This window comes from Gymnoscopelus braueri, assembly GCF_963280865.1.
Source record: "Gymnoscopelus braueri genome assembly, chromosome: 13".
Taxonomy (NCBI): domain Eukaryota; kingdom Metazoa; phylum Chordata; class Actinopteri; order Myctophiformes; family Myctophidae; genus Gymnoscopelus; species Gymnoscopelus braueri.
In genome coordinates, this window is record NC_137615.1 from 13050216 (window position 1) to 13075021 (window position 24806).

At 44.0% G+C, this 24806-nt stretch overlaps 1 protein-coding gene across 2 annotated transcripts; it reads right to left on the reverse strand.

Moving 5' to 3' along the window:
* Positions 1–1091: 1091 nt before the first annotated feature.
* On the reverse strand, positions 1092–22326 carry LOC308099310 (uncharacterized protein). 2 transcript variants are annotated; one of them, XM_080448030.1, is made up of 10 exons: positions 19931–22326; positions 18844–18905; positions 16163–16267; positions 14683–14820; positions 13796–13944; positions 9001–9169; positions 7687–7815; positions 6138–6273; positions 3731–3867; positions 1092–3181 (listed from the first exon to the last, which is right to left on the reverse strand). In XM_080448030.1, exons 1-9 carry the CDS (start codon positions 21799–21801, stop codon positions 3753–3755), a joined length of 2874 nt encoding a protein of 957 aa, XP_080304156.1. In that variant the 5' UTR covers positions 21802–22326; the 3' UTR covers positions 1092–3181; positions 3731–3752. The 2 variants fall into 2 exon arrangements, with proteins under 2 accessions (XP_080304156.1, XP_080304157.1); XM_080448031.1 differs by lacking the exon at positions 16163–16267.
* Between the last annotated feature and the right edge of the window lie 2480 nt (positions 22327–24806).

The following is a 24806-nucleotide window of genomic DNA, read 5'->3' on the forward strand; positions in this document are numbered from 1 at the left end:
CAGTTTTGTCCGTTTTGCTGTGCGTTTCAATTGGGACTTGGAATTCGACACACATGGGGCAAAGGGCACAAAATGCAATCATACATTCTGCATGATTAAACTTACATCATCAGGTCTTTTCTTCTCCAGCACATTCTCTTCATATGCTTATTCAAGTTGCAGGCATTTAATTGCCTGTTGGAACAAAACAAGAGAAACTTGGAAATAAAAAATAAAAATAAAAAGTAAACATCTACTCAATATTTCACAATGTAAGCAGACTATTGTCTACCGTCTAGTCTAGGATATACTGTATGAACATACCGTATCTTCTGAAATCTTATGTAGAAGTCCTACAGTATACCAATATACACAATCTATGTAAAGCGCTTTGGATAAAAGCGCTATATAAATGCACCATTTATCATTTTACCATTTATACCATATCCATGTGGTTTGTTAGTAGTCTTAACACGTGTTAATTGTTGCGTTGTCTACTGGCAAAGCAACTCAGAACTTCATACTTGGAAATAAAATGGTTGTGACCACGGTCAATCTACTGTAGGGGTCTTCACCGTTTTTCAGGCCAAGGACCCCTCAGCTGAGAGAGCGAGAGATGAAGCAGGGACCCCCACTACATATTGGATTCATGTTAAATATGTGTTTTCAGATATTTAACGACTTAAACCCTCAATACTTTGTAAACTTGACCTTTGGCTCTGCACTTGGTCTGCTCTTTTTTCCCCTGCACACAAAAACTCTTCGCCGAAAATAGCCGATGTACAAGCTCTGCTATCTGCTTGTAGATCTGCTATGTTCGGCTAATGTTAACCCCAGAATAGGGATGCAAGGGTTCAAGTGGTTAATGTAAAAATATAAAAATTGTAGTCCCTAGCACACAAAGATTTGGCATCCCCCCCTGCAGTATCACTGAGGACCCTCTAGGGGTCCCTGTTGGAAGACCACTGATCTACTGTATGACTGACATAAGACCCATTTCTGGTACCTGTGTGCGTGTGTGTGTGTGTGTGTGTGTGTGTGTGTGTGTGTGTGTGTGTGTGTGTGTGTTGTAATGCAGAGAAATACAGAGGTCTTCTTTCTTTACTTTCACCAACAGTGTTTATTATTACTTGTTCTGGTAACGCGGTTTTGTCCAGTAAAAGATGTCTAGCAAGAGGATTCCTGTTCAACTCCAAGCAGACCATACCTCAGTGATCCACACGCGCGCACACACACTCACTCTCACACTGGCACATACACATGCACACGCATGCTCCCTTTCTCTCTCACACACACGCACGCAAGCGCACACATACACACACACAAACACACTATGCCAATGTCGCCTCACCCACCTACTTTCTCTGGCCTGCTACAAATATAACCATCATACAGTATTTACACACACACATTCAAATATATACAGAAAAACGTGCGCTCAAGGACAATCTCACACACACACACGCATGTACACACACTCTCACACACACACACACTCACACACACCTCATTCTCAGTACACACAGTACAGCCAGTCAGGAAGGTGCAGGTCAAGTGAGCATTAAGTCAACCGGAGAAATGTCCACAAGTCGTTGTCCTGTAGAGGAGCGGTTCCCATTCTTCACGCCGTTGTCCGTCCCAACAGCTGCACTCCCCCCAGCCGCCGGATAGAGTAGGACTAATTATCCAAACAAGCAGGACAAGGCATTCGACAGCACAAGGCTTCAGACTCGTTCCATTACTTAAGAGGGTGACGGGCAGGGAACCAGCGCGGCACAGAGAGGGATGGAGGGGCGAGAGGGAGGGAAGGTTTAGTTTAGCCATCCAAACCATCTTCTGTTTCTTTGGAGCAACAACGGGAATGTCTGGTTGTCTTTCGAGTCTCAGCGTGTTGTAGAATACTTTCCTCTTAGTCTCTCTCTCTTTCCTTCATTTCTCATAGTTTTATCTGTTTGTTTGTGACCGTCTCTTGACATCTTGAAAAGCCCATATGAGGGCCGCGACCCCAGGCTGGGAACCACCGTTGTGGGGTGAGGTGTTGTAAAAGCTGACAGAGTCTCCGTCTCTGCCAGGACCTAACCTCTCCCACAGCAAAGTCTCACTCAGACCATGTTCTGAAAAGACCCCAACCCTCCCGTTCCAGTGAATCAACAGGTTTTTGTGACGTCACCATCCATGGTGACGTCACAGTAGGGTAGTCACGATAACCTTGTTGGGTTCTTTTCTCTTTTTCTTATTTTTTTGGTAATATTGCCGTAATGGTCGGTTCAAGTGCGGAATGCATTTTGTCACGTCTAGAATCCCAGTCCTTCCAAGGGAGCAGAAATGTGCGTATTCCCATGGTGCGTCTCATTAATGTGGTGTACACACTTAATTGGCTACCAAGATGTCTTACTACTGAATGCGGAAATGACGGGATCAATATGAAATTTAACACTAACATTGTTTTTCTATAGATCTACTGTATTCTCCACAAATCAGACACAAATGGCAATGTTGTTGTTTTTAACATCTTCTTGAAGCACCCTTTATAAGACAGGCTTTTGTGTTTATGCCAAGCTTACCTATTTATTGTTAGTGGCCTGTTTTATTTCTTTGTCATCGGATTTGGATGTCAAGACAAGTTTACTGTTTATTCCATTAATGTTAAGATATTATTTTAAAGTGTTATACAAATAAAGTCAGTCAATATCATTAAGTACTTTTTTCACTTGAATTTCTTGTTCTAGGGCCCAGAGGCCAAAAAGCAAAAAAAAAACAAGATTGCACTGCCACATGTGAGAGGAGATTGTCTTTGGGCCAATGAGCATGGAGAACAAAGCCACATGATTTCCTGTTTAAACCATAGAAAGTAAAAGGATCCTAGAGGCGACAAAATATTTCACTACTCAGGCTGGGGTTTGTTGTTCTTGTTGTTTTGTTTTTTTTGCAAGTTAGCATCTTTGCTAACAGTCAGTTCTTCTCAAGTTCAGCTGCTCAGCAATGACATCACCAGAGAGGCGGAGTCTCCACATCCCCAAGCCCTCCCCTTCTCCCTGAGAGCCAAGCAGAGAGTTGGAGGAGGGTGGATCATCTGAAACTCCACCCGGATACAGAGCCGAGCTGAGGGAGCTGATTGGCTGCAGTCTTGTCTCCGGAGTGAGACTGTATCCAATCACACGTGTCAGTCCTCAGGTCAGCTGGTCAGGTATCAAAAAAAGAACTGTGAAAGAAAAAGGAGATTAATATTTCTTTATATCAATTAATTTGCTTAATTAACTTTTTTATGTAATGAGGTAATTGTGGCGTATAGTACATTTTGAACTTTTAGCTACGGCCAGGGCCCAGGGAGCTAGTTCGCCACTTTGTCGGTCAGTTGGCCTGTCAAGCACAAATCGAGAGGTACTCGCAGCTGACTTGTACGTTAGGTTCTGTCAACTGCCATTAACCACATGAAAGGTGTCCCTTTTCTGGACATGTCATAATCTACAAGCTCACTATGTGACGTGTTGTGAGCGTGTAGATCGGCTATTTCCAGCAAAGAGATTTGGTGTAGAGGGGAAGAAAAGGAAAGGGCCAAGTACAGACGGCTGGGGGACCCCAGTCAACGAAGTATATATATACGGTGCCTGCTAGAGCAAAGTACTTAAACCCCAACTGTAATAGTGGAGCTGCTCAGCTCCCAGGTGTCATTGAGCGCAAGTGCATACTGTGAAACAACAGAACATGCTCAGTGCTTATGTATTAATCCCCCCAGGTGCCAATCACTCACATCAACCTATCAGGCTCCAGCGCTACGTTTGAGACTCCACCCCCGGCTGGCCATTCTGGTCCCTCTCCTTGATTGACAAGTACATCTCCTCCTCAGGATCGTAATAGTAGAACTTCCTCAGATAGACAATCAGTGGTCTAGAAGGAGGACGACAGACAGACAGACAGACAGACAGACAGACAGACAGACAGACAGACACAGAGGGAGAGAGTAGAATAGAACATTAAAAGGTTTGGTTATAAATGGATAAATTACCACTTCACGATTTTACTTTGTGTGAGCAAGGCGGTTATGAAAGGTTATTCTCTCATATTTTTTTCTAATATATACTCAGTGCATTATCCTACTTACACTATGGCTACACTATGGCAGGTCTCCATAAATATTTAAAAACATAATATAATAAAACTAAATGTTAAAAAGGAAAGGTCTTCATTGGTTCTCATTCATTCAGAGTAGCTATAGTAAGGTATTCTTGTCATAATCGGCGTCACTAGAAAAATTACTATGACAGCTACTACTCGTTAGGGTTAGAGAGAATTATGTACCCGCAAGTGACATATCTAGGCCAATCAGAAAGGTGTCAAATGAATTTAGGCTGCAGGCCGAATTGGTAAAAATGTGACTTGTGCCAGATTACTTTTAGTCTGTGCATGCGAGCTCCCAACGCTGAAATGCTGTCATAGTTTCTGGTCACACACATGATGGGTAACATCTTAGGCCAGGGGTCCTCAGAGTTACAACAGGGGGGCCGCCAAGTTGTGTGTGATAGGATTTTGTTTTTTTTTGCCAAAAATTAATCACTAGCGTAACTATTGATCACTGATTGATTATAAAAAGGTTGGATTTTCAGTGTGCGGCACCGGCCCGCAAACAAGTGAAATACTCCTTTAGAGAAAGACATGTTGCCTCTACGGAATACAAATGATTAATATCAGTCGTGGCGACAGAGAACTTTAATCCATGGCTGCTAATAATATGGTTACAATCAGAATTGTTTATCATTTTAATTATAAACAATTTTATAGTAGCATTTTTCATTATGACCCTCTTCTCCATGTTAAATACATATCTCCATCTGTAGGTGGCATAATGTAACTGCAGCATCACCGAAGGTTGACACATCTTACAAACTAACATGGCACGATTTCCACAAGAACCCATTTGAAGGTCAATCTTCAACTGTTGTTAAGAAAAGTGTTAGATCAGCACAGCAGAAAGTCAGAAACAGTTTTGTTGACTTTCATTCTGTCCAGTGATGCCACTACTGCGACTGAGCAGGAATGCAAGAGAATCTTGGGAAATGTAGGCAAAGTTATTGCGCGCAGCTACCACTTTGGTCAAAGTTGCCACTGAAAAGCCATATTACATAGTGCTGCTTTATACATCGCACTTATTCTGTGGTGAAACTTTTTGGGCTCACAGTTTGGTCCAAATTAAATCCATAATTTTGTGGTATTTCCTCAGTCAAGTTGGCCACAGTCAGCCTTGAAAGCGCTGGGGGAACAATGTACACAGTTGTGCACTCCCTCTCAACATGCCTACCTAGATTCATCAGTAAGTGCTGGTATGTAATTATAAGTACTACGGGTGCTCAGGTGGACAGAATTCAGCAGAAATGGTACTCTGTACCAGTGAGTACCGGGCCCAATTGCAGCACTGTCTGTAACAACTATGTCAAGTAGCAGGGTAGGCTTTTGTTAATATTATTTTCAAACAAAAGAGCATCAAATTGCAGATGGCTGAGTCCACTGGCTTTAATAAAATGAACAGTTCTGATTACTACACAGTTCTGATTACTACACTGGCATTGTCAATTCCAGGCTTTTACTGAATAACACCTCAGCACCAATTCCACAAACCCCTCTGTGACGGTCAGAGAAGCATCAGCACACAAATGAATATTCCCACTTGAGCTTTATGAGTCATGTCTAGAGACATTGTCTAGAGAGGAGGCGACTTGGTATTTTAGCTGACTGTAAAACTCTCCTGCAAGGTGGCTCGCCTGGTAAGAGAGCACACCACATAAATAATAAGGCCATAGTCCTTCCTGCAGCTGGCTACTCGGGTCGGATTCGGGTTTGAATCCGACCCGAGGTGCTTTGCTGCATGTCACCCCACTCTCCCGTCTTTCCTGTCTCTCTCTCACTGATACCATCAGAAATTAAGTAGAAATGTTGAGGAAAATAAATAATAATAATAAAAGAAAAAAATAATCTCCTGAAAGGTGCCCGATTCTCACGCAGCGCGACACGTTGCGAGCTTGTAAATCGACTATTTTCGGCTTTAACACAAAAATGTTGACGTCCTCTGAAATATAAACGTGTGTGTGTGTGTGTGTGTGTGTGTGTGTGTGTGTGTGTGTGTGTGTGTGTGTGTGTGTGTGTGTGTGTGTGTGTACACATACGTTGGTAAGGGCAGCTCCTGGATGTGGTCTATACGGACCAGCTGTCTGATACAGAAGCGACAGAGGTGTTGCAGGGATTTCACACTGCTGAACCTGGACACTGGATACAGCAACTGGACTGGAGTAGGGGGCAGGCCTGGGAATCACACAAACGCACGCACACATGCATATACACAATATACACACACACACACACACACAGGTATACATTCTTTTAGTCAAAAACCCTCTGTAGCAGTAGCTCTCAATTTCTTGACTTGATTTTTCAAGTCAAGGACCCCAGGACCCCCAAATTGATATGCATTTGGCCACGGCCCCGCCCCATCTGAAAAGGGTTTTTGCTAGGGACCCCCAGTAGAGAGAATTCAAGGTAAATCTTCTCTTCAAGATTTTCAATCTTTTTTTTCAATACTTTTTCAAAAATAGCAGATGTGCGCTTGTAGATCTGCTGTTTGTCAGGGTTAGTTAATAGTCTTCGGCTAATTTTGAATAGCCAAAGACATCTAAAATGACACAGATGCGTTCCCGGATTGAATGGATTAACAGCAGCAGCATCTGACACAGTGTGTCAGCCACAGCTCCACACGGATCAACCGCACCAATGGCAGCAGCACAGCCACCATGCCCCATAGCTTATGGCAATATGAGTGAAGCCTCTTTCACTGGGGCAGTGTTCATTTCGTCGACTAAAACTATGACAGATTTGAGCCGTGACCAAAACTAAATAAAAAAACTAAATAAAAACCAAGGTATGATGACTAAAACTACGACTAAATACATTGGTAATTTCGTCAACAAAAAGAAACTAGACTAAAATGTTAGGGAGGGATTAGCGGAGATCCAGTAGAACTAAGACAAGTCATTTTATGCCTGGTTGTGCGTGGGTGTCAAGCTCTGAAAATAGCAGATTTACACGCATTGTGAGCTTGTAGATGAGCTTTTTTTCCCCTGCACAAAGCTAAGTATAAATCTGGCTTTACGACGTCATGGCCATCATGGCCTGACAAAAATATGTTTTTGTTGACTAAATCAACTGTAGATTTAGTTGACAAAAATCTTATGATATTTAGTCAACTAAAACTAGACTAAAACTAAGGCATTGCAGATTAGCTAAAATATGACTAAAACTGAATAATTGTATTCAAAAGACTAGGACTAAAACAGTAAAACTTTTTACTTTTGCTAAATTTGCTGTCAAAATTAACACTGCACTGGGGTAGGGCTAGCGCAAGCCAGCACACCATTACGATAAATATTACCGGTCATTTAAATTCTTAATCTTTAAAATACTTTGTGTTTTTACGATTTAGAATCAGAGTTTTATCTTTAAAGATTTGAGCCGTCAGCTCTTAGAGTGAACGATTGACATGTCTACCAAACAGAGTATATGCACAAAGAACAACAGATACATGGAAAGACAGATAAACAAATGAATACACGGAAACAGAGTATATGCACAAAGAACAACAGACAGACACATGGAAGGACAGATAGACAGATGAATAGATGAATATACGGAAACAGAGAGCCCTGATTAGTGGATGGTTACCGGGGACACGGGAGCGCAGGAAGTAGAGGAACTTTCCATTCTTGGAGTGCATGATGGCTCTCTCTATGAACTCTACCACCGAGTGACAACGGTCTTCAAACTTAGGATGACACCACAGACTAAATGTACCTGGAGGACAGACACAGAGAGAGTGAGAGAGAGAGAGAGAGAGAGAAAAGATAAAGGAAGAAACCACAATAAAGAAAGTCAGGCATTTGATATGTTATTTCTAGGGGTGTGATCATTCAAACATTTAAATTGTCGTTAAAGAAGCACAACAACCTTTTTTTATATAGAAAAGAAATGACACCTTAACCCATTAACACATTACACATTAACCGCCAAGAACGTAGTCCTACGGTCCGTTAAATCCAACTGTTAAGCGCCGAGACCGTAGCCCTACGGGCTGCGGTCTTTTCGCGCATGCGCGGTCCGGGTGCACTTTCGGAATTTTTTTGATCCACTTCCGTTTCCGGTTTGATGACCGGAAACGGAATTATTTGGGATCCGGTTTTGACGATCACGTCCGCCCTCGTTCTACAGACGAAACTGAAACTCAATTCTCTTCCTGTAGTTTTTTCTCCTCGCATTTCACTGTTTAACGTAATCCGCTCTAACTCAAACATGGATGCCCCGTTTGACACGCGATCTTCACTGGGAGATACAGGGAGATCTCGCGGATGTAAACAGACCGGCTCAATCTCAATCTTAAGGATTTTAACAAGATCTATGGCGACATGAAAAAAACAAAAAAACAACAAAAACACCTTGGCACTGGTGAGTACATTATGAGATTAACCTCTGGCGGTCGATGTGTTAACTGCCAGAGGTATTTTCATATTTTTTTAGCCAGTGCCAGAGTTTTTCATTGAAAATAATAAAGTACTCAGGAGCCGAAATACAGCATTTTTAAGTTTTAAGTTAACAAGGAAGTGGATAGGAGTCTAGATCTTTGAACAATCATATCTCCTTGGTCTTTGGGTCAAATTGGGGAAAAAAAATATTACAAAGAAAATATATATATATATCTACTTCACGTAGATCTACGCGATTGGCAGTGAATCAGTTAATACACACACACAACTAACATGAACAGATTCTGAAAATGGAGCTTTGCTTTATATAGCAGAAAAAGGTGGAACACAAAATACAGAAACAATCTGACTTAGACAAAAGTCACCAAGAAGTATATGTTTTGAACCAATGTTTTGCCTGAAAATGACAGTCCTCATACTGAATGTGAGGGCTGGACAAGCATTAAAGAGTGTGCATCTCTGTGTGTGTGGTGTGTGTGTGCGCTTGCGCACGCCTTACCCCTGTAGTGCTCCATGCGTGTGTGGTGTGTGACTCCCTGGGACCTGAAGCTGAGGCTGAGGATGTATCGAGGATCAGAACTGTCCCGAACCAGGAAGGAACCATCGGGTTTACCCTTCAGCTTCATCTCAGCATCCTCCCAGTTCATGGGACCCCAGTACCAGCCACACTGTAAAACACATCACCTCAACATTACACTCATACGGGTATTATGATTATTATGTATTAAATAAAAAAAGTTATTGCATCGTGGCTACGAGTTGTGTGACCTCCTCTCCTTTATAAAGCGTTTTAATTAGTGACATCAGCTGGTGTGTTGCTTGGTTGGAGTGAATACACTCTGGGTCAAATTTACTTACTTAGCATATCGTTTTAGATGCATTCTGTTCCCACAAATGTTTTATTTAGGTTCACTAGCCTAGAACACATTTTGCTTGTCATTTTAAGCCCACTTTGTCTTATCTTGCCCTCGGTGCAATGCAGGCAATGCCTTATGCAATATTTCACCAGTGTGCTATGTTTGTTTTAACGCAATGTGTCCACGACCTCTAAATAGAATAAGACATTGTGCCCACCTGGGCGTGGGGGGGGGGTGGGGCATGGCAATGCACAATCAAGGCGCAGGAGTATGTTTCGTTTGAGCATAGCGACTGTGCATAAAGACAAATCAAAACTACATCATAAGCCTTATGTAAGACATCATATTGCTATTTTAAGGGCACAGCATCTTATATAAAGTGATGCGCGCCCACATGGGTGGGCACACAATTCAAGTACACGTGCTCGACACACACTGGAGCGCATACTAGCAAGAAACATACAAATAAAAAGTTTGTTCCATTCCTCAACTTAGTCTAGCGACGCCGATATCTCCCAGTAAAGTCCATCAAGTCCGTCAAGCCTCAGCAGCATGATTATGACAGTAACATACCAATGAGTAGACTTGTGAGAATCTGCACGTCACCAGAGATATCAACTTTCTTGTATTTATCCCTCAACTTGATCCAACAGCTGTCTGACCATTACTGTACATAAAACATTGCTGCCTGTTTACAGTGCGAGTGAGGAATGAGAGACAAACTACACATCTAAAACCCAAATAAGTGCACTTAATTGTAGTAAGACAGATTTCAGATTTCAAGTACACTGGCCGAGGAGAAAGAGGATGATTTGGGATTGACCATTATCAGTTTCCCTTCACACAGTTTGTAATAATAACCGTCTAAAAATGATGTTTACAACGTATCTGATTAAAAAAAAAGAAATTGACACAAACAAAAAAAAGTCCAGGTCAGCACCATGGACAGTGCCGACAGTCACTGAACTAGTGGTACAGTATTCATGGGTCTCCCCAAACTCTGAGATTATACCCGAGACCCGGCGTACAGATTCGGTTCCATGTTTTATTATGGTCTAGTGGCTCCGGGTTGGGTCCTATTCTATTACCACAAGTCCAAGGTCTGTTTTTCATTATGTGTAATACCCGAGTGGATCAAAGAAGATGCTCAGAAGAGAAATGGATGAAGACCTGGGTAACTTGCGGATGAGAAAAGTTGAGCTGCGTACCAGTGAGTTGCGTCAGAGCAGAGGAAAGGTGCATAGTAAAGATTTATCTAATTGTTATATGCACTACTGCAACTATTGGTTTAATCCTTCATTTAACATGCAGTTTAATTTCATTGTCACTTATATTCATAACCAGGGCAGGAATTTCAGGGAGGCCACGAAATGTCAGGGAGGCCATGGCCGTCGTTGCCCTAGTTTGGCCTTGTAGCCCACAAAAAAATGACATGCCCTGAGGCCACAGTGGCCTTAACGCCCCAGCTGACTGTACCACTTTCTCCTCTGTCTCTTTCTTCTTGTCAATATGTAGACACCAGTGTCTCTTTCTTTCCAGTGTCTTTTGTTGAGATTATGAATTCTTCACTTCCCTGATTGAAGAATTCACTCACTTCACTTCCTCTTTAAACCAATCCAGTGAATTTGATTGGTGCTGGGCTGAGCATGGCTCAGATTGTAAATACCATAATTTATTTATTTCACTGCAGACAGTCTACATATTACATTTAAAATCATCCTTAACTCTTAAATTCAATGAATTCTTTGCAATGGACTAAAATCTTGTTTTATTGACGGCCTTCCTACCCTGGCATTTGGCCTTTGTGCCTTCAAAAAATGGACAACATCAAAGGCCAAGTGGCCTTGCCCCTAAGATGACGAAACTCCAGGCCTGTTCATAACAGAAGAATGGATCAATAATTGTAGGCTGCTACATAGCTGATAGATTCCATTATGGAGTAGCCTATAGCAGTGGTTCTCAAAGTGGTGTCCGAGGACCCCCAGGGGTCCTTGGGGGACTTCCAGGGGGTCCCGAGCATAATTAGTTAATATAGCGTTTTTAACCCTAAATTATACTTTGTCTATTTTGGATGGATGGATGGATTTTATTTTATGGTTCTTGACATTAAAACGTTTGACAACCACTGGCTATCAGTGTCCATCATCTACTGGTAGAACGGCATTTTAATAGCAATTATAATCATCGAGTTTGTTTGTATAGAATACTCTCTGGAATACTCTCTGGTCTCTCAGACATGCACCGGGTCGGTTCTCCAATATATCAACACCAAATGGATCACCGAACAAATGTCCCGCCTGTGTCATAACATACAGTAGCAATAGACCAGGGTCTATTAGTCATCCCTCATACCAGATTAATAACCAAAGGCGACGACAGAGCCTTTCAGTATGTAGCTCCCAGACTCTGGAATGCCCTTCCACTGGTCCTGAGAGCTGCAGGCATTTTTAAGAACCACTTAAAAACACTTCTGTTTAAACAAGCATTTGCGGAATGTCCTTGATTTCTGTGTGTAATATGTCTGCTGTTTTTGTTCCCGAGTTCTATCGTGCAGTTTGTGTTTCTGCTGATTTTAATTATTTGAATTGCTGAGTTTGTACTGTATGTAAAGCACTTTGTGAGTTCTCTCTGTGAGAAGTGCTATATAAATAAAATGTACTTACTTACTTACTAGAGCAATGTAAGCGGGATATAAAGGTAGTCTGATTGGTTTGCTGTCTGTTCCGCCAAAACCACACCTATGATTCATTAGGCTCATTAGTCCACAGACTTAAATTGCAAAGGGGCTTTTGCATGTCTGTCTCCAAATTAATGAGGTGCCGTTGCCAGGCACATAAGACATTGCGATAAGGCATTGTGCATAATAATGACAAAATAGGGCCCCGTGTGCCTCTCTCCTTTATGCGCATTTCACTGGATTTGCTAGTGCTCACTCAATTTGTGGGGGAATTTCTTTGCCTCCAAAAAGCAGGCGCACATTAGCACAGCAGGCTATGTTAAAGGAATCGTGTGATGGGGGGCGATGACCTTAAAGCTCCCACACAATGACAGCAATAGTCAAGCTCCTCCCTGCATCTCGAGTCTAAAATAGAAATGGAATCTACAATAGCACCGCACCTGGAATATCACAACCCACACTGTTGTGCTTGTACCAGGTGAATTTGTTTACAATGCACAAACAGATACAGTACATTCAAGGACAACATTCAACGCACTAAACAGAAACCGAAAATACAATGAATGCTTGTCATTTTTGTAATACAAGACACCAAATCATTTGTCCTGTCCTTTTTTTTCCTAGGAGTTTGTTTTGTTATGCAACTTCAGTCCAACCGCATTTCTTTTATGAGCAAGTCACCCAAATTCAATTTCTCTCAGTTGGAGGTGCATTGTGTCCTGCTCAAAATGTGACAGCATTCTCTTACTACATTTCAGCATCACTGGATTTAGCTTTTCTGTTTATTCTTGTGCTGGTTGAGCCAGTCCACAGCAACTTTTAAAGTTGAGCTGAAATTAAAAATGAGATCACATCCCAGGTCATATGTGCTCCTACTTAACAATATGTGCCAAAAAGAATTATATATATCCAATCATCATGTCACAAAATATGACGCAGTCTTACGTCAGCAAGTACCAACTATTCTCAACCAATAATAAGACATCCTCAATCAATCTTTCACACAAAGCTCAAATTAACATGCTACCGACACTAGAGGGCGGTGCTGCATGCAGTATCCAACATGGCAGCTGCGTTATAAACAACCTAATTTCACACCTACAAAAGTACACCAAAATATTTTTCTGAAAACATTTTAAGTGAGAAACAGTCAATGCAGTAGCAAAATCTTGATTCATATTTGATCAGCACTGCCTTGATAGTTTTGTTGTAGTAGATTCCATCCCCGAGTTGAGCAGTCATAATAATAAAGAACGATTTGGTCCCCACTCTTTTGGGGTATTTGTTATCACTGTATATTTCCACATGTGTGAAACTTGTCCTCTGCATTTACCCATCCTAACTATTAGGAGCAGTGAGCGCTATTAGTACAGCACTCAGGGAGCAGGAAGGGGCTAAGAGGTTGTCTTGCTCAGATACACTTCAACACATAGACCGGGGCTGGGGCCGTTTCCCAGATGGCCTCTTTAACCATTCAGCTATGGCTTAGAAAGAATACATCACTACACAGAAGTTAGATACTGGCAAAAATGTAATTTCAACCTAACTTTAAGCTCTGCTCCAAACCCAGCCAGAAGGCAGTCCCAAGCACTGCTGCCTTTGTCAAATCAGACATTATTATTCCGCACACCTCGGGAGTGCACATTGCATTTAAGGTGAAGGGCAATTTGCGCTGCACCTCTGACGCACGCATATAAATCTGGGCCTCTGTCCTCTGTGGCAAAGCATGACAGGAGAAACCACTGCATGACCTACTGTACCTTCTCCAGCTCTCTGAGGCTGGTGGCAAAACTGCTGGCGTCGGGTCTGCTGAGGGGACAGAGGAGAGGCCGGGGGGTCAGCCTGGGAGGAGGGGGCTGGCCGTCTGGACGCAGGGGCACCGGCCGAGGCAGACCACGCAGGAAGGTGTCTGGAATCAACATGCACACAAATATATCAAATCGTTGCCGTCGGGCAGAACCCTCCCATCTCCATATTCTAGCTTTTTGGGTGTTTTTCGTAAATTAACGCCCTACTTGATCATAATACAGCGTCACAAAAAATCAAAAGTAGCAGATCTGCAAGCTCCAAACTCGATCTGCTTTAGGACATCCGACAGAGACGATACAGAATTGAGAAAATACTAATGCAATATAAAACTGCACCACAGATATATAGAATGTGATGCCTAAAATAACTATTATGTAATATTTTACTCATGAGCAATGTACGTTTACAGAGCAGCGTTTTTTTTCTTCGTAATTCTCAGTAATTTAATATACACCAGAACTTTTTTATTTAACATGACAAGCAGTGAACAGATTTGGTTGTATGAAGGTAATGATGCTCTCTGGCACTGGTGTTTATCTGAACTGCTGTCATGGTGATTGTCTTTATCTGTATGGTAATTGCTGTCATGGTGATGCACGTCTCTGTATGGTATACGGTATGTATCATTATGAAAAAACTGTGGTGATCTGCATTGTAAACTGTGTCACTAAATACATCCCCCTCATAGGACAATAACATTTAAATTACATTTTATCTGATTTGAGAGCTGTATGGGTTACCATAGGTTGTGAGCATATCCCCTGGCCTGTGTGTGTGTGTGTGTGTGTGTGTGTGTGTGTGTGTGTGTGTGTGTGTGTGTGTGTGTGTGTGTGTGTACCGTTGAGGCTGAGGCTGTGCTGGATGGTGCTGAGGGTGGGGGGGAGGGCGAGAGGTCGTGGGGGCAGAGACTGCATCGAGGCCCCCACACTGCGGTCCAGGAAAGGCCCCTGTTGCTGGGGGGCCCCACCAAAGTCATCTGGAGGAACAAGCATTGTCGTCAATATTTTTGCCATCTTTTCCCCTGCCCATACCGTACAACTAATCCAGAGTGCTGATTTGATTCAGCATTCACTCAGCATTTTGCATGGATCATCAATTATAGTAGAAGCCCGGCTCCGAAAAGTCTTTGCTCTGAGAGAATCTGGCCCCGGGTCAATTCTATTTTATTGACCCGTGTTATAATGCAGTGGTTTTCATGTCAAGGACCACAAAATTGTATTTGGCCATGGACCCCCATCAAAAATATTGTGTTCCTAGGACCCCCATACAAGATGTGTGTTGATAAACGGTTTAAAAAAGATTCTTTTTTTCCCCAAATGTATTCAAGATTTTTTGAAAATAGCTGATCTACAAGTTCACAACGATCTACAAGCTCACAACGATCTACAAGTTCACAAGCGTTGTGAGCTTGTAGATCGGCTATTTTCAAATAGCCAATGTATAGAGATTCAAAGTGGTAAAATTTATTTTGATGAAATTCTTTTTTTTTTTATCTGGGGACCCCACTTTGAGAACCACTGTGCTTATGCATCCATCTATCCATTTGTTCATATCGTTATGTATCCACCAAGCTAGATGGACCATCCTTCCATTTATTCATGCAGTCATCTGTCTATCCAGTCACAAATTCTGTCTTATCCAGGTCATTCCTTTGAATTTACAAAATATATATATATATAAAAAAAAGGAAAAAAAGCAGATCAGCATTTCTGAGTTAACATGAAATGCAATCACAAGTAAATTACACCTTACAGTGTTGACTCATTTGGAAAACTCCCCCTATTTGCAAATTGATGGAAGTGAATGAAGAGCTGGAGCGAAAAGCACCATCACATTAAAAGGGACTTTTGATGATCTTATAGACATCAGAACCTTTTTCTTTTTTTTTTATTTAGAGCAAACGGTAGAAATACCAAACAAGTGACATCACTTAGCTAATCTGTGTTGCGCACTCTGGCGTTACTCAACACTTCACATGCTGTTACACTCCACATGACAAGTAAATAAGTTCAGAGGTCGGAAATCGGCGACGTGTCCTGTTATGACTAGAGCGAGCGAGGCTGTTTACCCGAGTGATGCAATTTCCTCAGGTGTAGCGCTCATTCTTGAGACACACAACACTTTAAAAACATGTTTTACTTTTGAAAAAGAGAAACACGTTCTAATATCTAAGATCACCACAAGAACCCCTTTACGGTATGTTATGGGTATGTGTTATAATATAAACAAGGAAGAAGTTATGAGAGAAAGATTGGACAAAAAGGAAGGACAGAAAGAAAAGAAAAAGGCGAGAGGGGGAGAAGAGAAGTCAAGTGTACCAAGAAGACTGAGGCTTCGTCTGGGAGGCGGAGGGGGGGTCGGAGGGTGCTGACAGCTCACCCCCCTCCGAGAAATATCCACATCAACTAGAGACACTGTTTCACCTGCGCACGCACACACACACACACACACACACACACACACACACACACACAGTGTACACAGGTAGAAAGGAAAACCAGAGAGGAGAGAAGAGGGAGCGAGGAGAAGAGGTGTTAGATGTTAACAGCTTTGAAAGAACAGAAAGTTAGCTGACTGAACGGCTGAAAAACAATGCGCTGTTATTATCATTATTATTATGAAAGGAGGAAGAGAAGAGAAAGAACAGCAGCAATATGGGAGCTGACAATATTAAAGTTGACTATTTGACTAGCATTTGCCAATATCTATGATCAGATATGGAGTTTCACCTGGGTAGTTGTTTCAACCACATAAGCCCTATTTTATAATGAAAAATACATTAAAAAAATCTAAAGTAGCCGATCTCCAAGCTCCTAACACATCTTTATGTGTTGAGAGCTTAGAGACCGGCTATTTTCGCGGCTATTTTCACCATTTCTGGACATTATGCCCAAAATAGGGATGCCAGGTTGACTGTGGTTAATGGTAAAACTAAGTCTGCACACTGGTTCTCAGATCCACTTTTTTTTATTAGGACTTTATTTTCATTTTGTCCAGCACCTGCATTAGAGATTGGATGTGCATGCACTTTCTCCTTTGACTGTGGTTAATGACCAGCTCATCTGAATGTGACAAGAGTTGTTTATTTCTTTACTACCTGTGGTTTATCTGGAGCCCAACTCAACATTTAATGCACAACTGATCGTGAATAGCTCTCCATGACATTTCCAAAACACTTCAGACATGCGTCATGTCCTGTAACTTTGCTGGCAAGACCTGGAATTTTGAAATCCATGAACCCCCCACCCTAACCCTAGAAGGAAGTCAGAGATAAAGCCTCAGCTTTACAGTAATCAATTATTTTGTATTTTGAATGCTTCAGTTGATGTTGCACTTCTCAAACCTTTTTTAATTTAAAGGACCCCCAAAATGTGTACACTCTTAAGAGTTACAGACCTGAAAGGGTCCATTTGAAACCCCCTCAAGGAACCCTGAGAGTCCCTGGACGCCACTTTGAGAACCACTGTCCTAGATTTCTTTTAATTACACACAGGTATCGGATCGGTACTTGGCATCGCCCAAGTTATGGGTATAGGAATCGGTAAGGAATGTTCTTTTATCGGTACATCTCTAACTATAGAAGTACAATATAAAAGCCCATCTGTGCTTCACAGTTAACTTTTGGAAATGTGTGTCATTGTCATGAACGTCTATAAAATACGCTTTCTAACTCAAATTAAACAATCATATAGAGCCCATAATAAAGGCACAGTGGAAAGTATCATTCCGGCATGTGATTATACACATTTAAGTCAGGAGCCATTAACCACTTAAGCCTGATTCAAAATATGTTGATGCAATGTAAATAGCTGATCTAAAAGCTCACAAGCTGTCGTGAAATGACACGCTGTGATTGTTGTTGCATTGTTTTTTTTTGTTTTTTTTTTACTATTTTTGTCTTATTTTAGACAATTCTTGCCTAAAATAGGGACACCAGGTTGAAAGTGGTTAAAACGGCAAACCATCTGTTAGATGCAAAACGGAGCCTGTTGCAATTCTGTCTAAAAATAATAACAATTCAAAAGAAAACGTAGGAAACGTAGGAAACACAAAACTAAGGGATATTCACTCGCGACCCATACAAATGTGTCCGCGACCCACCAACGGGTCCCGACCCAGTGTTTGGGAACAAGTGTTCTACCGTATCTATCAAAAGGGTAAAGGACGGGGCTTTAGAGAGGCGGGTAAACAAGGCTCTCCGGTACATTGGGATGACATTACTGTTCCTCTGTAAGCGGCAGCGGCACAGAGGAGAGACAAGTCACACAATGTCAGGTAAAAATACCTACACTGCCTGCACCCAACACAACACAGAGTTATACAGGACTACAGTATGTATGCACACGCACACACATACACAGTGTGAGACTATGAGTGCACACGTACGTACGTACGTACATACACACACACACACACACACACACACACACACTCACACACACACACACACACAAATGCATACTACGGATAGGGATGGAACAAAATGAAAATTACATGTCATGATTATTGTGGCAATAAAATAATTGTGAATAAAGATATTGTCACGATAATGAAGATATGCTTGAAATTAAAACAATGACACTTGAACCCCCAGCATCCCTATTCTGGGTGGAACGTTTGCCAAAAACAGACGATCTACAAGCTCTACATTTGTGTGAGTGAAATAAGAGCGTACCAAATGCGCTATAGGGTACAAGTGGTACTGAATTTGAAGCTCAATAAAAGCTAATTCATCCTAGCGTATGACGGAGGACAATTTCATGATACATTGAAACCTCTGCATGATTGTGAGCAGTTTTTTTTATCACAATGAAACGATAATAACGAGTATCGTCCCATCCCTAACTACAGATAATGTGCACATGGACACAGACACACACTCATTCAATGCTAATTGATATACCCCATTGCATGGATGCGGAAATACACTTGTGCATGTGCACCCACGCGCACACACACGCACACACACACACACACACACACACACACACAAACCTACCAGTAAATGGGGGAGTGAAGGACACAGGTGCAAAGGCACTCTGGGGCCTGGAGACCTGCAGCCTAGAAGACAAACAACACACATGGTAAACACGCGCACACGTTATTTAGCTGACAAACCTAGAAAGAGTCAAAACAGTTGGAATGCGCAGAAGAACAGCACAATCATTAAGGCCATGGTGCTGGGCTTTTAACACAGTAGTTCTGTGTCCTCGGAAAGAAACAAAGATTAAGAAAAAGTGAGTGGAGAGAGAGAGATTGAATGAGAGTAACGGTGAAAGGAAGAAAAATTTAACGGGAAGAAAAAAACAACAAAAACACGACTGAGTGCAAGGATGATGCACTCTGCACTGTAGTGTGATGACATCAGTAGTCAGTACCACTGGCATGACATGAAAACAGCAATGATGCTGCTGCGAGTGTCAGTGCCTTGAATAGTTTTCAGCAACTGCCGCCACTGGAATGTTGGACCGAGCGCGGGCTGCCTCCTTCGCCATGGTAACGCATCGCTATATCTGCGGATCACGAACTGCGCCGATGTTTATTTCCATGACAACATTACATGAGGTTCTACGCCCGCTGTCCTAAAGGCATTGTATCCAAGTGACCACTAAAGAATGCATTTTACAATTCTTGCCACTTAGCTGATGCCTTTATCCAGGGTGAATTACAGTGCATGTGACAGTGTCACCGCCGTACACCCACTGTACTCTTAAAAGGTTTTGTTTTAGAATTTTGCATGTTATTTCTATTTGTAGTCCACTTTGTTCTTATACCTTACTACAAACATGTTGCCAACTCATTCCTTTAGATGCTAAATAAATAACAGAGATTGTTATAAGTAGAAATAGTAGTACTGGTAATAGTAGCACAAGCAGTAGTAGTGTACTAGTAGATAAATGCACCTTAGTAATGATAAATCGAGCAGTAGCACTAGTTGAATTTCCCGCCCTCCAATGTAGCTTGCAATTAGTTCAGTAACTTTATGTGTAACTTTATGTATTAAAGTTCATATTTCCAATGCACCTCCCACACCCCGATCAAATATGTATCACCTGTTATTTCCGTTAGTGCTTCCTCTCTCTTACCTTGCGCTGTCCTGTTCCTGGTTGCTGGAGGAGGACCCCCACACATCGAGCAGACTGCCCCCAGAAGAGGTGGATGAGGCCAGGGATGGTCTCTTGTCCAGAAGGCCTCCTGACCCACCGCTGGAGCTCTTGGTTCGGAACAACTTACTGAGACGCACCTTCAGAGATCCACCCTTCCTTGACTTCCTCCGTGGGGTCTTGTCTCCCTCCGCTCCTCGTCCGCCGACATCCCCTTCCAGGACAACCAAGGGGGAAGCCGACCGCCCCGCTCCCCCGGAGCTGATGCCCAGCTTGGGCGTGGTGGCTCGGCTCTGGGGCTGGGAGCGAGACTGGTGTTGGGGCCGGTGGCCGGCGGGACCAGAGCTGGACGACGGGAGGGAGTCTGGCAAGACCTGCAGCCCGGCCAGGGCTGCTGCGGCCTGGGGAGCTTGAGGCTGCACAGGGTGATAACAGGGGTTGGATGCGGAGACATGAGCGGTGTTGGCGCCGGTGGGAGGGTTGGTGCTGGTTAGGTGTGGGTCTGTGAGGGGGCCAGTAGAGGGACCTAATGACACAGCGGCACCCATGACAGCCAGCGACTGGCGGCAGTTCTGGTCGGTGCAGACGCCCGCCTCCTCCGCCAGCCGGTGGACCTGACGCATCAGACCACTTAACGTCCCACTGGAGAACATAGACCCCGCGCCTCCCATCATGCCTCCTCCTCCTGCCCTCTCGCCCTGGTCTGTGTCCCCCGTGTCCCTGTCCTCCGCCTCTCCTCCTCCGCCCTCACCGAGCACGCCCACGTCTTCAGACCCGAGACCCTCGAGGACCAAGAGAGCGTCGCTGGTCTCACTCGGGTCCTCGCCCGGGCCCATGCTGCCCGTGCCCGATGTCAGAACACTGTGGCAGGAGCACCTGGGCAGAGGAAGGACCATCTCTCCCTCCCCTCCTCCAACTCCCTCTCTCCCCTCCTTCGTCTCTACGCCGTGTCCCAGTTGCCCCAGCCTCCGGGCCAGGGCGAGGACAGGGTCCTCCCCCCCAGGAGCACAGGTCTTCCTGGGGTCCAGGAGACCCAAACGTAGTGTCTGTTCCAAGAGTCCTGGGGGCCACTTGGCCAGCCGATCTGTCAGCAATAAGCGGTGCCGGTGGCACAGAACTGGACCGGACTCAGAGTCCAGGAGCGGGAGAACCGGCTGTGTCTGGGACTCCGACACAACCTTGGACAATTTCAGTACCGGGTGCCACTGGAGGTGCTGTGGTTGTTGTTGTTGTATGTTGTCTTCTGCAGAGGAGATGCAGTGTGTGTTGTCCTTACCACCACCGAACCCGGTAGGAGACGCAACGCCGCCAGGTGAGGTGATGCTTCCTGAGTCCAGGTGATGCTGAGGCTGCGATCTGTCAGCCTCCCCGCCGCCGGTACCCACCGGGAGATGGAGGTAGCCGGGAGGCGGCTGCTCTAGCCCGCATTCCAGAATCCCATCACTGGATCGGAGCAGGTTCTGGAAAACCATCAGCTGTGCCTCCGTGCCGAAGTCCCCGGCTCCGGCCGGCGGGGGGGACAGCGGAGCTTCGGACCCCGGCGAGGCCTGGCTCAACACGACCCCGGTGTCCATCTCTCCTTTCCTGGGCAGCGGCGAGCTGTAGTGCGGCGAGGCCGAGCCGAGGCCCGTGGACGGGTTGCCGCTCCGGTCCAAGTCGAAGCCGTTGTTGATGTTGTTCTCGTGATGATGACCCAGCGCGGCTTTGACGGCACCGAACCCGCCGCCCCCCGACATCAACCCGCCGCCCCCCGACATCCTGTCCTCCGGCTCGTCCAGCCGGTCGTACTCGGCCGCGGACACCAGGCGCATCAAGACGAAATCTGGAGACATATCTTGTTGCGCGTTACTCATTATTATTTATTATTACGACTAGTTTCCGTATAGCTAGCTAAGCTACAACGGGGCTCCGTTCTTACATAACATTGATATAAATAAACAGCTCGGTAGCTAGCTAGCAGCTGCAAGCACATCCTCCTAGCTAACCTAACGCTAGCCTGGTGTAGATAGCCCACCTAGCCTGGCAGCGGCAGCCCGGCGGAGAAGAACCGCACGACAGCCATTTAAAAGTTCCGACCCGGTCGTGTGGGTGTAAAATAAATCCACTCAACGCTGCCGTGCGGGGAGATAAACAGCGATATCACGGCCCGACACTGCATGTGAATGAATAAGTGGCCAGGCTAAAGGCTCGGGCTAACCCTAGGATAGCCTCCTCCTACAGAGTCCTCTTCCTCCGGAGACAACATGGATGTAATGGGCGGCTGCGCAGCAACGGCGACATCAATAATGGGCTTTTCCTCTGATTGATGCCCGGAGGGGAGGCTGCTTGCTCTGCTCTGTTCTCTGTGCTCTCTACCGACGGGCTGCTGCTGCTTATTGCTGCTGCACCCTGAGCCCCCCGCGGCGAGCAAACCCCACCAGTTGTTGCCATGTCCACGTATTATAAGTGACCTTATTTTTCTGTAAAGTATTGTTAAACCAGTGGTTCTTTTTGAGCAGTGACAGCCACTCCAACAAGTGACTGAGTGTGTTTGCTTGTGTGTATGTATGTATGAGCACCAACAACAGCTGCAGCTGATTGTGATTGCAACTCAAAGATGCAACCAGTTACACTAATTAAACACAAACAGAAGACAGTGCAACACATGCACACACTTAAAGGCAGACTAGGTAACTTTGAGTCTAAAATAAAAAAAATATATATAGCCTACTGTATATGCGTTTTCCCCCTCTATCAGCCATATAATTAGGCTGGTGTGTTTTCCTGCAGAAAGATACACATTCCTCTTGCTGTATTTTAGTTTTGTTCCAATGTTTATGTTGACATTCCACTGTTTATATTGACATTCAACTCTTACAGGGACTGAAAAGTTTTTGTGGGGAGGGGGGGCTTGGCCGGATCTCTTAATTGATCCCTTTGAACTTCAAAGGGGTTGTGCACTGAGTTGATTGATTGGGCCATAAAAGTGCTCTCTCTAATCAATGAATGCATCAAAGACAGCAATCACTTTGATACCTGTCAGAGAGAGGGGGGGGGGGGTGTACACACACAGATCTGAAAAGCTACCTTGTCTGCCTTTAAAAGTAACTAAATGAACCTTTACACATACTGTATGGGGCACTACAGCAGTGTTACAGCAGTTTCTAACATTTCAAATGGCCATAACTCGGTGACCATTGCTCTAATCAGCGTAAATAGAGTAGTACTGCCTGAACCCCCCGCCCCCACCCATCTGAAAATATTTTGTGCCAGGGCCCTCCATACAAGATTTGTGTTGGTTAAAATGTTTGAAAAATATTCCAAGATTATTAGATTATTTTCTTTTTGAAAAGAAAATAGCAGATCTACAAGCTCACAACACGTTGTGCCTTGTGAGTATGTAAATCTGCTATTTTCAAATAGCTGTAGCTAGTCGCTTTCTTTTTGGGCTTGTTATCATAGACCTAGTTGCTTATTTATCTCGCAAAATCTGGCAACACTGAACCCCACCCGCTGTACTTCCGTGTACTACACTGTAAAGACCCCCAGTGTCGCTTTAACTCCGAGAGTGTACAGACTGTACACATGGAACCAAATGGACTCAGGATTTTACTGTGTATGCAGTTACCCACCACCAGACCCCCCTGTACACCCCCACTGTACACAATTCAGCCTCTCTCCCTCTCTCTCACTCCTGTGTGTATCATTTAAAGCATTCTGTGGTCATATGAAACATGACTTAATATGCGAACAAAAAACCCATTGATTCAACAATGGCTTGAGGCATCGTACCAATTCACTGCCAGGCATCTACATTAATTATTATTATTATGAACACAGTGTCTTTGGTGGACTGGGTAAAGTTGCCTCCAGACCAGTAGAACATCCCCTTGAGGTTCCATCCATATGCTATTAGCCAGACAGCTGTGCCACAGTGCTGATAGATAATATCTTCTATGATATCTTCAAGATATCATCTACATTACTTACTCTATAGAGTTCTGCTACATGCTTCATGCAGTTGATGTCAGCAATACCCGCAGAAGATGGTTCAAGCCCACCATTTCTGTAACTGATACAGAGGAGAGGTAAGGCCACTCAGTCTATGTCATGGTGGGGGAAGGTCATGTATATTTTTGGAGGATTCAACTAGCTGACAAATTGTTGTACACACCCTCAGTGTGTTACTCTTCCAGGTTTCCAGGCAAGATTTGCACAACGGTACCACGGACAGATCTCTGTCAAAGTTGCAGGACCTATGCTCAGGTGCCAGTCACAGTCACACACCTGTGATCCTTACAAGTTATACCCCATTGTAAAGGTGACTAATCAACGATAACAACAATATGACATACAATGCCAATTGGCATTAGAAGCGGAGAAATAACCACCCGAATTAAGTTTCCAAACTTTTATTGAGGAGTTTATTTGGGGGCTACAAATATGACTACTTATACGACATCAGGGTTTTTGCCACAACCAACTGCTGGCTGAGCATGCCTGCTGCACAGCTTCTGACCCTGGCATCATTCAGTCTTTGCCTACAATGGAGAGCTGTACATACTTGGTGGCAACTTGACACTTGCACTCCTCAGGAATGAAGGAAAAGAAGGAGGAAGTCTGCACACTGTTCTCAAGCTCCAAGAAACTCACTTTTTATTTTTGCAACGTTTCGACCTTCTAGGTCTTCATCAGGCAAATAACGTGTTCCTTCCACGCGCTACATCTAACCAGGGAACCTACCCCGTCAGGTGATAAGAAGCGGTTTGCTAGCTCTCATGCATTGAAGGAGGCATGAGCACGGCTCTAAGCTCTCCTTAGGCTGGCAGAGGGAGTGTAGCGCCCAGGATTACTTAGACAATTGGCACTGGGTGAAAAA

Excerpts from the sequence above, each read along its gene's own strand:
- LOC308099310 (XM_080448030.1), bottom strand. The coding sequence starts at position 21,801 with ATGAGTAACGCGCAACAAGATATGTCTCCAGATTTCGTCTTGATGCGC. Across the intron at positions 18,906-19,930 it reads CAGGAACAGGACAGCGCAAG|GCTGCAGGTCTCCAGGCCCC; the intron begins GTAAGAGAGAGG and ends TTTGTCTTCTAG. Across the intron at positions 6,274-7,686 it reads CCTGCGCTCCCGTGTCCCCG|GCCTGCCCCCTACTCCAGTC; the intron begins GTAACCATCCAC and ends TGTGATTCCCAG.